The sequence below is a fragment of the Chiloscyllium plagiosum genome, unplaced genomic scaffold (genome assembly GCF_037043375.1).
Source record: "Chiloscyllium plagiosum isolate Xiang-an unplaced genomic scaffold, Cpla_swu_hap1 HiC_scaffold_9, whole genome shotgun sequence".
Taxonomy (NCBI): domain Eukaryota; kingdom Metazoa; phylum Chordata; class Chondrichthyes; order Orectolobiformes; family Hemiscylliidae; genus Chiloscyllium; species Chiloscyllium plagiosum.
The window spans coordinates 60,806,599-60,821,189 of record NW_028270147.1 but is presented as its reverse complement, the minus strand read 5'-3'; the positions used below and the strand labels follow the sequence as shown (position 1 = coordinate 60,821,189).

Sequence of the window (14,591 nt, the reverse complement as noted above, 5' to 3'; positions counted from 1 at the left end):
TTTTTAACTTCTGACCTGCTCTTGTAGTCATTGTATTTATATGGTAAGTCCAGTTGTGTTTCTGGTCAATGGTAACCCCAACAATGTTGATAGTAAGGGATTCAGTGATAGTAACACCATTTGAATGCTAAGGGGTAGTGGTTAGATGTCTCTTGTTTTAAATGGTCATTGCCTGGTATTTGTGTAGCATGAATGTTGCATGTCACCTGTCAGCCCAAGCCTGGATATTGTCCAGATCCTTTTGCGTTTGAACATGGACTGCTTCAGTATCTGAGGAGTTGCAAATGGTGCTGAACATTGTGCAATCATTGACAAACATCCCTACTTCTGACCTTATGATGGAGGGAAGGTGTTGATGAAGCAATTGCAGAAGGTTGGGCCTTGGATGCTACCCTGACGAACCCCTGCAGAGATACCTTGGAGCTGAGATGACTGATCTCCAACAACCACAGCCATTTTCCTATGTGTCAGATAAAGGACTCGAACCAGTGGAGGGTTTTCCTCCTGATTGCATAGATTCCAGTTTTGCTAGGGCTTCCTAATGCCATACTTGGTTTGAATGTGGCCTTGATGTTAATGGCTGTCACTTTCACCTCACCTCTGGAATTCAGCTCTTTTGTCTAGGTTTGAGCCAAGGCTGTAATGAGTTCAGGAGTTGAATGGCCCTGGTGAAACTGGCACCACTGAGCAGGTGTTGCTTGATAGCACTGTTGATAACATCTTCAACTTTACTGATGTTGCGGAATCTGAGAGCAGCTCCTTACTTACTATATACCATGGCAATACCAACTCTGCTAGGTCTGTCCTGCCAATAGTACAGGACATATCCAGGAGTAGTAGTGGTGGTGACATTGTCTGTAAGTTATGATTCCTTGAATATGACTATGTCAGGCTGGTGCTTGATTAGTCTGTAAGACAGCTCACCCAGTTTTGGCTCTCGCCTCCAGTTGTTAGAAAGGAGGCAACAAAAATAGAAATTGCTGGAAAAGCTCAGGTCAGACCGCGTCTGTGGAAAGAAGTCAGCGTTAAGGTTATGGATCAAGTGACCCTTCCTCAGATTTAAAGTATTTGCAATTCTTTCTGTTTTTGTTAGTAAGGAGGATTTGCAAGGTCAACAGGGTTAGTTGCTGTCACTGTCTTTTCCAGTGCCTTGGTTCATGCCAGGCAATTCATCTAATTTCATTTCTTTGTTGAGATTTTGTAGCAATTGATACGACTGAGTGGCTTGTTAGGCTATTTCGGAGGTCAGTTGAAATTCTCCCATGCTACTGTGGGTCTGGAGTTACAATGTAGGCCAGACCAGGTGAGGATGGCAGATGTCCTATCCTGAAGGACGTTTGTGAACCCAATTCTTTTTTTCTAATAATTGACAAGGGTTTCATAGTCGATGGTAGTTTCTTAATTCAATTTTTTTGTTATTGCAGTCGAATTCCACCATCTCCCCTGTCAGCATTCCCCTACTCCCCAGAACATTAGCTGAATTTCTGGATTAATAATCTAATGATAATGTCACAAGGTCATCGCCTTCCCATGCTGGTTAGTTGGTCTCCCAGTATCAGTAGTTGATGGTGATAAGATATTCAGTTACTGCAAGAGGGAAGAAGTCTTCCCAGGTTTCATCCATGGCCTGTCTGGATTGTCATGGTCATAACTAGCTCTTCAGTTTGCTTACCTTTTTGTATTTGGTAAACACTTTGTATGGGCCAATGTGGCCAGGTGTCACTAGTAGAGCACTTCACTTGTCTTCCTCAGATTCATGCTAGCCATCAAGAAATTGTGTTAAATGTGCTTGAACAGCTCATTTCTCATCCCCATTAGGAAAATGACTCCATTTACATTTTACAAGATTCCATTTTGGACTATCACTTCCACTCTGTATGCCAGTGATATCGAATAGTAACAGGTATATCTTTGGTGCTCTCGGGCTATCTGTTCTTTGCTATTTGTTTTAGCACTTGCAGAGTTCCATTTACTGGCGTTTGCTTGATTTAAGCATGGAGTTGTCTTTCAAAATCAGTAACGCTGCTGAGTTGATGACTTCCAGACAGTGTTTATGTTTTTGCTTCATCTTGGATCTGGAAGATTTCATGTTGTCTCTTAGCATCTTCAACTTATGACATCACTGACATGCTGTCAAGAGCTTGTCAACAATGAACATCTGCTTTCCCAACTTTTATGTCATGTCCTGACAATATCCCTGTAAAAGAAGTAGCTCTCTCTGTCGATGCTTTGGAGCAAATCGAGGTAGTCTGATGTAATATTTTCTCTCTCTCACTGGTGTGATTAAAATGCTCAGAGTATAGCACATTTGGTTTGTGTTAGTGCCCCGGATACAAATGGAACTAGTTGTTCGTTCTGCTCCAAGTTCTGTCCAACTGGCATCACACTGCAAGGTGAATTCATTGCTGACATCATATACCTGTGCACTAGCATTGTCCTCACTAGCTGTCTGATTCTAGTGAAAGCTGCTTTCTTCTGTGTCCTGATATCACTGCACCTCCTTAGCAGTGAGATTGCATAGAGATTCTGATAACAAATTAGACTATTTTGCTAAGTATTTCACAAATACAAGCATTCATTATATTGCTATCCCATTTGTCAGTTTCTGCATCTCTGCTTCAGCTCCAACTTGTAAGGATCTGGGCAAAATCCTTTTGCCATCAGTACGTGATTCACGTACTTGCATTTCGGTATCTTCCATTGTAGTTTTCTCTTTGTTCAACATTATGCTCATCTGGTAGCATAATTTTAATGTTGATCTGTGATTTCTTCCAATGTGTCTATGTATCCATGGATTAGTAGATCATCCATTAGAGTTTCCATGTTGGAAAGAGCATTAACTATCTTATGCTTCCTGTCCTTATACTCTTCTGGAGTGATTGAAATGCCAAACAGCCATCTATCACCCCAGTCCTACTTTTTTCTTCCTCCCATTTGATAATTTTTGAACAATACTCCATCCCTTTTATGCCTCACAATTACCCACCTTTCCCATGGATTTGCTGCAGTTTTTTTCCCCTGTTTCTTAACTTCTGCCTTTTTCCCTTATTTGTGAAGGACAGTGAGTAATGAACAAGTTCAAACTTGCTCATTGTCTTTGCTTTCTTTCCTGAGTGGTTTCAGCTTTCTTCTCTTTCCATCTCCATTCAAAGGTGCAGTACTCCCCCTTTAACATTGAATGCTGCCTCTGAGTCTCCCTGAATTAAATTCTCCATCAAATGTTCAATGCCCCAGAGATTTCTGATTCTCATTGCTAACCTATTCATTTATCCATGGTCTAGTTGACTCCTCCATTGGTTCTTCAACCCAAACATTCCCAGTTTGTCTCTGGGTAGCCCTTCTCTGACAAACTCCAGTTGTCATGTTGGCTTCTCTCCTTTAAAGTATCAGTTCCCCAAAACAGATACCCCATCTCAACTTTGCTGCTGTTTCCTAGTTCTTGAAGCTGATCACTTTATTGTTACAGATGTTCAGCAATGCACACTAACTGGATCATCACGACAAATAAAAGGAACTTTATTTCTACTGAACAGAGTGAACTTAGTGCAGTGCAGTGGAACTCATTTCCCTGGTTCTGTCTATTGTCTGCATCAAGCAACCACGAGGGGTAATGCAGCCAATTGCAGTGAACAACTTCCAGTACTCTGTTGAGGGATGTGCACCAATCTCTGAAGAATGTTCCTGTGTTATCCACTTTTCTGATTTCTCTAAATGAGATAACTAACATAATGCAAAAGCTATGATGGCTAAATGTTGTGGTCTCAAAGTTGCTAACAACGGCATTAAAATGTGTTCCACGATAGGCCCACATAGCAGGCAAAAAGAACAGACTCTTCCTTCAGTCTGGACTAGACACAAACCCTGATGCTACAAGGGAAAGAGGTAGTTGATCACACTAACTCATTCCTATATACGGAAAAAAACATTACATCGCCAGGCACCACATGTCCACACCTATCATACAGCATAAAACACAAACTATCAGTATAAGTTAGCACCATCACTCTTTGGCTAAAACGTTGTGTGTTTTGAAATGTAAAATTGCAGAACCATGCACCTGTACTATACCTATGAAGAGATGTGTATCTTAGAAAAACAGCCATGTTTCAACCTTTTGCTATGATTGAAAGGATTCATCTGAGAATTTACATTGTCAAAAATCCTTTAACATAAGGAAATGACAAAATGTAATTTTCTATTAATATGTAACATGAAATACAATATCAAGTCTGAAGATGTCACAGTGATAATGCTTCTTTAATCAAATCATTGTGCTGGAAATGAAAGAGTGATTTGTAATTGGTAAATTTAATCAGATTGAGTGGATTGATGTTGCAAAGTGAATGAATAAGACATACTAAACAGTCATGTAGTGCACAATCTATTAACTGTAAATGAATTAACCATATGAAGATGTTGATCAGATCCTTTAAAAATTTAACAATGCTTTACCTTTATACAAAACATTTAAAGTGACACAACAGTCAGAAAAGGTTTTAGCAATATTTCACCCCCACCCCCACCCACCCCGGCCAAGAGCTGTCCATTGTCTTCACAATTATGACACGTGATGTTACTGTTGGGCATCATTTTTATTCTGTAGATTAGATTAGATTCTGCTTGCAGATAATTTGTCAAACTGTTTCTCATGTAAACCTGGCCTTTATTTGTGAATATGCAAAATGCTGGGAGGGAAAATCTATTATTTCATTTTTCTAATAAATGTTTCACTCTTTAGAGGAGCCGTCTGGTTCCTCTGCTTTGGCTTTTGAAAAAGGGAAGCATGCAGTTTTGCTTGCATGTCTCTCCTCTTTTTAAAGGATAAGTTTCAGACATTGTATATTGAAATATTGGGATAAATAGATTTATAACTCTTTTGAAGAAAATTTGTTGTCAGACATGCTACCTTGGAAGAGAAAATCATGTACTACAGACATAGTATACATCGTTATGTTACTGTCGTATATTACCGTTTGATGATGACTATTTCTGGTTGGGACCCTCCCCACGTTTATACTCTAGAGGGCCTTCAAACAGTTCAACAAAACTATTCCAGCTCCCACTAGAACCCTGAAATAACTCCAGTTTATATTACAATTACTTCTCTGGCTTTTGAAAAAATCCTTCAGTTCTTTTGGTGTACTTCATTTGCTGTTTTTAAAACCTTGTGGGATCAATTTTTAAAAATTTTCAATGGGGTGCATCCAGCGCTCCCTATCACACTACCAGCTACTGGCACTTTATTTTTGATATATTTAAGGCACCTTCCCCATATTTCTGCCAACTTTCGGGTCAGCTGTATCAAGGCCATTGACAGGTGTGCCAACACCACAGTGTTATCTGCCACAACGTTTGAAGACAGACAAAAGTTGAACATGTTGACTAGCTTCAATTGAAATCCTAACATTTCACTACTTTGTCTCGAACTATATCCATACAACTCAAGTAGGCTATTTTCTTCCTATGGGCATTAATTTACAAATCTGATCCATTTAAAATGTAACCAAGCTTTGCCTTTTATGTAAAACATTTATATTTTGTAATGTTTGTAATAAATTGAAGCTGACAATTCTGCCATTTGTCCCATGACAACATTATCCCCCAGGGCCAAAAGGTTATTCCAGAAATTCAACATTGTTTTGATAGGTAAAGTTTTTAAGTGACCCAAAAGACAATACAATTCATCATAAACTGATTATTACAAGACTTGCCTGTTTGTCTTGCCTGAATATTTGCATTGTATGAAATATGATTAGAAATCATGTACACACCAGCAGCAACTAATCTCTTGGAAAGATCAATAAACTTAGAAACAAAGGCTGAACACCAAGGAGGATAACATCTGGAAAGTAATTCTGACTCTCTTTGGCAATTGCAGCTAGTTCAGGAGACAACATGAACCATGCTCAGTATATTATTTCATTTATCTTCTTTAAAATGTGATCTCCACCTAGAATCTCCACTCTTGTGTAACATATATAAGATCATGGAAATGTACAGGAAGGAAACGGACTCTTTTGTCCAAATCGTTCATGCTGACCAGATATCCTAAATTAATCTAGTCCCATTTGCCAGCATTTGGCTTATATCCCTCTAAACCATTCCTATTCATATCCCCATCCAGATGGCCTTTTAAAATCTTGACATTGGACCAGCTTCCAACACTCTGACAGTTCATTCCATACGAATGCCACCCTTTGCTTTAAAAAGTTTCCCCTTAGCTCCCCTTTAAATCTTTCCCTTCTCAGCTTAAACCTATGTCCTCTAGTTTTGGACTCCCCTACCCTGGGGAAAAGACCAAGACTATTCGCAAGGCAAACGTTTTCACGCAGACAGTGGTGCGTGTATGGAATGAGCTGCCAGAGGAAGTGGTGGAGGCTGGTACAATTACAACATTTTAAAAACATCCGGATGGGTACATGAATAGGAAAGGTTTAGAGGGATATGGGCCAAGTGCTGGCAAATAGCATGAGATTAATTTCAGATATCTGGTGAGCATGGACGAGTTGAACCAAAGGGTCTATTTCCGTGCTGTATAACTCTATGACTCTAATAGGATCGTTTGATTGTTTTGTTAGTACCCTGTTAGTGCATCCTGAAATCTATGGACTAAACCTTAATTTTTTGGCAAGTGCAAGTTGCATCAATTGTATTCGAGGGATTTCTGCCACAAGGTCTGGTAGGCTTTCTCAACATCACTGACCAAACACGCAATTAATTTTCAACCCTGCCCCCATGATGTCTTTTGTATCCAATCATAGCCCCATGTTATCATGTGCCATTCCCAAACACTCCACTCAGCAGATATCTGCCAAACAATGTTGCAACTATGCCAATTTTAAGAGTTTGCTGTGCACCAGGCTAAGTGTTGGCAATCCAGTGTTATCCTTCACCAACAGCACAATGGCACAGTAGCTATAAGGTCAAGCTGCCAATGACATAGAGCATCATGATGATACTGGTACATGCAACCCCACTCTCTTCTACTCATCACTATTTAAAACCTACGCCACACTGTTTACCTCTCCTTACTTAGATCCTGTCTGAAGATCCTCTCTGAGTACCTGTTACTCCTTGTTCAATGCCCAGTTGTCAACAGCATCTTGCAAGAGAAGATCCCATACTGGACTAATCCAAACATGAGCTTTTATTGACAGCCAGCAAAATGGAAGACAAGGGGCAATGAAGACAGCAACAGTTTATACACTCAATGTGAATCAAATGCTGGCATCTTGACCTGGACAGTACACGATGGTTTAAGCACCCTGTGAGCACCTACTGGAAACAGATATTGACACACAGACCTAGGAAACATCCTGGTCTACCCTGTGAGCACATTGTCTGTGCTACAGTGAGTGCTATCACTCTTGCAGGCTGCAATGCAGGTCTGTGATTCCTGAGCAACCTACAACTTTATCAAAATAGTGCCATGGTAGTTGGGAAGGGTTGGCCAATGTCAGATGCCAGGGTCTGTGACAAGGAGTGCGTACAGCTATTGACCATGGAGCATGCCTGGAGATGCTCTTTACACCTCGGTAAAAAGGAGATCCTTTCGAGGACATGGCAAGCTGAAGGTAGCAGCTACCTCCTCTGGGTTCAGTATTGAGCTTTCTCGACATCCAGCTCATTTGGCATGTTTGGTAAGGTAGGAAGTTGAATATTGACTTATGCCCGAAATGTCAACGCTCCTGCTCTTCGGACGCTACCCCACTAGCTGTGCTTTTCCAGCACCACACTCTTCAACTCTGATCTCCAGCATCTGCATTCCTCACTTTCTCCTTGTTGAATATTCATGCATGTTGGGCTATAAATAAGATGTTTAACATGTCATAATACTCTTTAATTGCCAACTTGTCACTGCCCAGCGAGAAACTGAGCAAAAGTGTAAAAGATGGCATGAGATGCTCCTGATGTTGAGATAGACCTCACTAACATTGTTGTCCAACTCCCAGCATCGTCCACATCACTCAAACCCCGATAAGATTCCATCCTAAGTTTCTCCAAATGAACAGACCTGGCTTTTAATCCTATCTGAATGAATCTGATTATTTTTCTGCTCCTCTTTAATTACCACAGTGGATACTGGGAATACAGCACTGCAGGACTCTACAACTTATCACAACCATCCTTTCTGTGCTGTCAAGGCAAATTTTCCCACAGAGCCCAGAAGACCTACCATAAGTATAAATATGACCAATTTGACAAAGCCAGCAGAGTAGTATGAGTCAGAACTGACCCCATGTTCCATGAAAGAATCACATATTAATCCTTATCCTGAACTCTTAAGGTGCAAGCTTTTATCTCTTTAAATTTTATTCCATCAGCATTCTTTTTAGTCTAGGTTTAATAGGGATTAGCATTGAAGCTTTTGCCACTAAATAAAATCTCAATCTGCAACTTTACGTCTGACAGTCCTCCGAGTTGTTTGATAGACAACTTTTGAATTATCGGACAACTGATGGCAAAATCATTTCGGCTAAGAATTTTCAACTATCTGCTATTCGTTTCCCTTATTTTGTGACTTTATCTGTTTATCATCGGGTCTTTACTTCCCTGTATATCCTATCCTTTTATCCCAACTGTCAAGACGCTCGTTTTGTTCCTGCAGTTAGCTCAGAGCTACACTCTTAAACATAACGATGCAGAAGGAATGATAAGAAAAGATGTCCTCTAGAGCCCAGACTTAACATTGGTCCTGAACACTTCTAACTGACTAGAATGGCATTGAAGTGAAGAAAGGGTGGCCATTATGTAGTTTTGAGCAGACAGTTCAATTTTTAGGTTTGTTTAACCTTAAAACGTACACCTGACAGGAAGAGATAATTTAGTGAAGTGTGACTCCTGGTGTAAGGCTTAATGAACTTAGGTTTGAAAAGTAAGTCTCTGGCTATATCCACGCTAACCGTTGGTGAGACTTGTTCCCCCTCGCACTCTCTATCTATAAATCAGGTGTAAATATTGGCAATCTTACCCTCCAAAGGGTATGTGACGAGGGCCTTCTGTTTCAGGATTGTGATTGTCCTTGCATTAAAGAAATGAGCAGGAAATTATATGTTGACAGTAGTAAAGTAGAAAACCCTGGGCTGTATTTTTAATGTTACATTTTTTCTTGTTGATAGTTTATTGAAAACCCCAGCACAGCACTAAAACTTATCAGACTTCAGTGTTTCCCAACCTTTTTCTTTCTCTATTGTTCCTCCCAGCAGGAAATTATATATGCAACATGAAGAAAGATATGTGATGGGGGACAAGGAGTTGTGAGAGGGAGTACATCTAAATTTGATACTTGTCAGGGAAAACCAATATAAGAAAAAAAACAGTAATGCTGGGAAACAAATGTACTGGTTATACCAAATTCCTAATGAAGGGCTTTTGCTCGATACATCGATTTTCTTGCTCCTCGGATGCTGCCTGACCTGTGCTTTTCCAGCACCACTCTGACCTAAACTCTGGTTTCCAGCATCTGCAGTCCTCACTTTTGCCTGGTTATACCAAAACTCCATTTTGAAGTGTACAACTTGAGTCAGATCATTTTGCCTCAGTCACCACCTTTTACTGGTTTTTCCTTCTGGATTTCATGACATTAAGTCCATTGATCAGCAAATAGGACTGAGATTTCAGACTGAATGTTCACTTTTCCCAGCCTAAGGTACTGCATTTGTGAATGAGATCTAATAGAACAGTTGCCTTTTTAAAAATGTGAGATTCTTCCTTTACTCTGATGATTAAACTCATGTGCACTTTAACCTTTTAACAATGAAAGGGTTGTTCACAAATCTATCACTCTCTGACCAGGTATCTCTTCTCTCTTCCCTTTTGCCGATCACAGAGGCGCAGTCCAGTGAGTATCCCTGTTTGTTGTGATTTGTATATTTAGAATGCTTCAGTTTTTGTTCATTCTGAAATCATTTGGTACGTTGAGAGAAGGGGTTTTCAATCATATTATGTTTATTGCTTTGGACTGCAACTTATGCAGAGCAACTAAAAACTCAACAGAAATTAATGCTATTTAGATTCTTCTCATGTTCTTACCACATTGTACTGCCTACCAACGTATAATTTATATTGTTCTGCCAAAGAGTATGTATAATTTCAAACCACTTTAAAATAATAATTTTATTACAAATGACTAAACTGATGGCCTGCAGTTATTCAGGAGTTTAAACAAACAGTCACATATCTGTATGACAACCAATATCACTTGATATTGTCAAAAATATGTATTTTAAGGATTTTTAATTGGAAGAGGAGTTGATGAATCTTTTGAGTTCTCAACCCTTTTCTCTACAATTACCTTGCGACAACCTCTTGTTCATTTATAAGGCAAAATAATTTATTTTCTATTCGTTAGAGTTCTTTTCATTTCTTCTCAGGATGAGAGCAATGCTGACAATGTTGCAATTATTACCCATTTTAATTTCTCCAATGAACTGGTCATGAACCTTTACCTGAATAATTGCAGTGCTTGTTCGGAAGGAAAAAATGTCTGCATTGTATAACAGAATCAATGTGAAATCTTTTACGTGACCACCCAAAATCAAAATTACCACCTTGTGTCAGTGTGAGCCTTGAACATATAATTTATGATTTTAGTCTTTTGTTCTGAATCTTTTATGTTGTAAATGGAGAAAATCTTTGTTGATTCATAAGGAACTGCTAACTTGTTCAAGGCAATCCACAGAAAATCACTTCAAAATGTAGTCTTACTGAAAGAGACAAAATCAAAAATAATTTGAATACATTTTTGGACTGTTTGTCTTCTAATTTCTACCTGACCACATGTTCATGTTAGCCTATGTTAAGCCTGAAAAATATCCTTGATGGGAAGTTGAATGTTCCAGCTTTTTCTGTACAGGTACATACGATAATCAAATCAAACATTTGAGACTCTATTCAACAAAGATTTTTTTTTTTTGCTCTCTTTTCAGTCCTGAAAATACACAAGTGAGATTCGATTAGTCTTGCCAGGCTAAGGTACAATTACAATTTGAAGAATTGGGGACTGTATTGGCAATTCTGGAAGTTAGGCCAAGAATGAGATAGAAATCATCGCAAAACTAATTGAGGGTTGACCAACTCCTTTATGTCTCCCTCCCATTCTTCCTACATCCTCTCACCCCATGCCAGACCCAATAAATAATCACCTCTGCTGTAGCTATTGCACATGGAGCCTCAATGAGATTCTAAACCTATTGTCAACTGAAGTTTTGTCTCTGGAGTTCAGATTGCAAATTCAGTTCTAGTTTAAAGGCTAATCTGAGGGATTCTTTTTGAAAAGTTTCAGCCTCTTCTCCACAAATTGATAATCTTGTTGTTTCCATGGACTCTATCATCTCCACCCCTGTTCCTAAGCCAGGTGGCCATTCTTGTCAACAGACTGTCATGTCCTCAACTTGCACTAGTGAATAAGGTAAGGGTGAACAATCCAGGCCAACTGACCCACTTGATGGTGCACGTAATCTGACAAGCAGGCGTCCTGATGCATTTTCTATCCAGATAGTAGAAGAAATAGCTTGCATTTATATAGGACCTTTTATAATTTGAGGTTATTCATGCCAATTGACTGGTCTGGCTCTGCTGTTGCAGTTTCTCCACATCACCTGATGAAGGAGCGGTGCTTTGAAAGCTTGTGATTTTAAATAACCTTTACGGACTATAACCTGGTATTGTGTCACTTCTGACTTTGTCCATCCCAATCCAACACTGGCATATCCACGTCATAGTCACTGTTGCGTTGTGAGGTAGGGGATGAAGCAGTCAGTTTCCATAGAGCGTGGTTCCCCCAAATAGCAAGCAAGAAATGACCAAATAAACAGTTTTAGAATTTTTGATTGACATAAATATTGGGCACCAAAGAGAATTCCTCTGCTCTTTGTTGAATAGTGTCATGAGATTTTTTTAACACGTTTGAGAAAGAGGTTAGGCCTCCGTTTAACATCCCAACCAAGAAGTGGCATATCTGATAGGGTAACACTCCCTCAATACTGCATTGAGCTGGCAGTGTAGATTATGTCTTTGAGTGTCCAATAGTGGGACATGAACTCACAGGAGAAAAGCACATTACCTTTGGTAAGGCTATCAAAGAAAGCACTTCTTCAAAAGCACGGGGAAATTTCACCCAAATCCTAAACCCAAATTCCTTCTGTCAGAACACAGATGAAACCCTGAGAATTTATTCTATTTATCTCTGTAACTGGCACAAAATTGGCATCATATAGCCAGACCGGTCTGTCTTTGCTTTTATTTTAAATCCCATAAATTAATATGTTTTCTATTTCTCTCCAGGCAGTTATCAAAAGGAATTTATCCAGTAAGTTGTTGTTATCATTGTCATTAATAAACAAAAATGAAGAGTTAACAGTATAGCAGAAGTGTTTGTAGTGAAAGGAAAGGCAAAATTCCATAAATGCACTTTGGTGAAAAGGAGACACTCAGCTGTGATTTTTTTTTTTTTAAAAACCCATAGATGAGAGGTAAGCCACTAAGTTAGTAAGTTAGAAGTTGTGAAATCTCCAATCCCATTGTTAATAGGAACAGCATATCTGATGCCTCCTTGGCAGCTTTAGGAGGACCACAAAATGGAATATCTAAGGGAATAGAGAGACCTAGGGTATAGGTACATATTTCCTTCAAAGTAGCATCACAGGTAGAAAGGGTGGTGAAGAAGGCATCTGAGACACTTGCCTTCATTGGTCACAGCATTGAGTACAGAATTTGGAACGTCCTGTTACAGTATAAGACATTGGGTATGTCTCATTTGGAGTACTGCATACAATTATAGTCACCCTGCTGTAGGGAGGATGTTATTAAACTGGAAAGGGTCCAAGAAAGATTGACAAGGATATTACCAAGACTGAAAGGTCTCACTTATAAGGAGAGTTTGGATAGGCTGGGACCTTTTCCCCTGATGTGTCGGAGGCTAAAGGGTGACTTTATGGAGATTTATAAAATCATGAGGGGCATGGATAAGGTGAATAGCCAAAGCCTTTTCCCCAGTATAGGGGAATGCAAAGCTCAAAGGCATAGGTTTAAGGTGAGGTGGAAAGATTTAAAAGGGACCTAAAGGACAACGTTTTCAAACAGAGGGTCGTGCATTTATGTAACAAGCTGCCAGAGGAAGTGGTAGAGGCAATTACAATTAGAACATTTAAAAGTCATTTGGACAGGTACATGGATAGGAAAGATTTCGAGGGATATGGGCCAAATGCAGGAAAAAGGGATGAGTTCAGTTTAGGAAACCTGGTCAGCATGGACGAGTTGAGCCAAAAGGCCTCTTTCCCTGCTGTATGCCTCTATGACTATATGGCTGTATAAGCAATGATTGTTTCTACCTCATTGTATCAGTACAAACATTACAAAGGGAGAGAGGGATCAGAGACTAGAGGTCAGAGATACATGACATCAGATAACAAATCTTGATTTTCTTCATTATTTAGTGCTGTTTAAGACTTTATTAGTGCATAAAAGCTTGCTTTTTAAGTGAACCCAGGTTACTATGTATTGAGTTATTACAGAATTAAATTTTATCTTTACTTATTAAACTTTGAGAAATTATTTAATGTATGGTGTACACCAGATTATAGTTCAACAAGTTTATTTGGAAGTACCAGTTTTCGGAGCGCTGTTCCTTTGTCAGCTACCTGTTGGACTATAACCTGGTATTGAGATTTTTAACTTTGCCCACCCCAGTCCAACAACCAACACCTTCACATTAATGTGTGGCATCAAAGAAATTTGAATACTTAACACAGATAAGTTATAATCATTTATGTTTTAATGTTTTACTCTAAATTCTTTGCATGGTGAAAATGAATTGTTTTTTGTGCAGGTGAAGAAATAGCTCGACCAAGACGGTCAACACCCACTTCAGAAGTTGTCGGGTTGGTATAAATGATCGTTTATTCCCCTGGATCTGTATAGGAAGTACTAGTGATAGAACCAAGTACATTTCTTCCCCTAGAAACCTGCTGAAGAATTTTTTTTCATTGAATAAAAGCAGAAAATGTTAGAAATATTCAGCAGCTTATGCAGTATATAAGGAGTGTGCAGAAGGAGGCATGAAGGTTGGGTTGGTGGTGTAACTGTATTGCCTGGGTATATCCTCATCAGATTTCTGGTATGACATTTGTGGTATTGTTAAAACTATCCACCATCAAGTGGGGCAGGACAGGCCCAATTCAGAAATCCCACACACTGGTATTGGGATATCACCTAAGGCTGTTTAATAGTTCAGTTGCCACCAATTATTTCTGAACCCTTTGAAGTTCAGCAATAGGTTCAAAGAGATTGGCCTCACTTGGGGGGGTAGGGGGGTAGGAGGGGAGCCTCATTGACAGGTAATCAGTGCCCAATCGTGGTATTCAACTTCAGGACAGATGGCTGTTTTGAAAATCATTCCTCTGCCAGCTCCGTTCCCATCCCTCTCAGGTGACCTCTTCCCTACAACCCACATTTCATCTTGCTCACCTGTGTCCAGTGATTCAGCAGTGATTCATCACTGGACCTTGAGATGTTACCAGTCGCAGCCATTGCTCTTTGTTTTGCTGCTGGCTTTGGTAAGCTGTTCTCAGGGTAGGCTTTCACCCTGCTGG

General features: G+C 39.5%; 1 protein-coding gene across 11 annotated transcripts in view; it reads left to right on the top strand.

Annotated features, from left to right (window-relative positions):
• sgip1a (SH3GL interacting endocytic adaptor 1a) overlaps positions 1 to 14,591 on the top strand; it is a 287,174-nt gene that overhangs the window by 191,497 nt on the left and 81,086 nt on the right. For all 11 annotated transcript variants that reach the window (XM_087990679.1, XM_087990677.1, XM_087990683.1 and 8 more), the window contains 3 exons: positions 9,830 to 9,841; positions 12,286 to 12,310; positions 13,829 to 13,880. In XM_087990679.1, the coding sequence (XP_087846805.1) occupies positions 9,830 to 9,841; positions 12,286 to 12,310; positions 13,829 to 13,880 (89 nt within the window). The remainder of the gene's footprint in view (positions 1 to 9,829; positions 9,842 to 12,285; positions 12,311 to 13,828; positions 13,881 to 14,591) is intronic.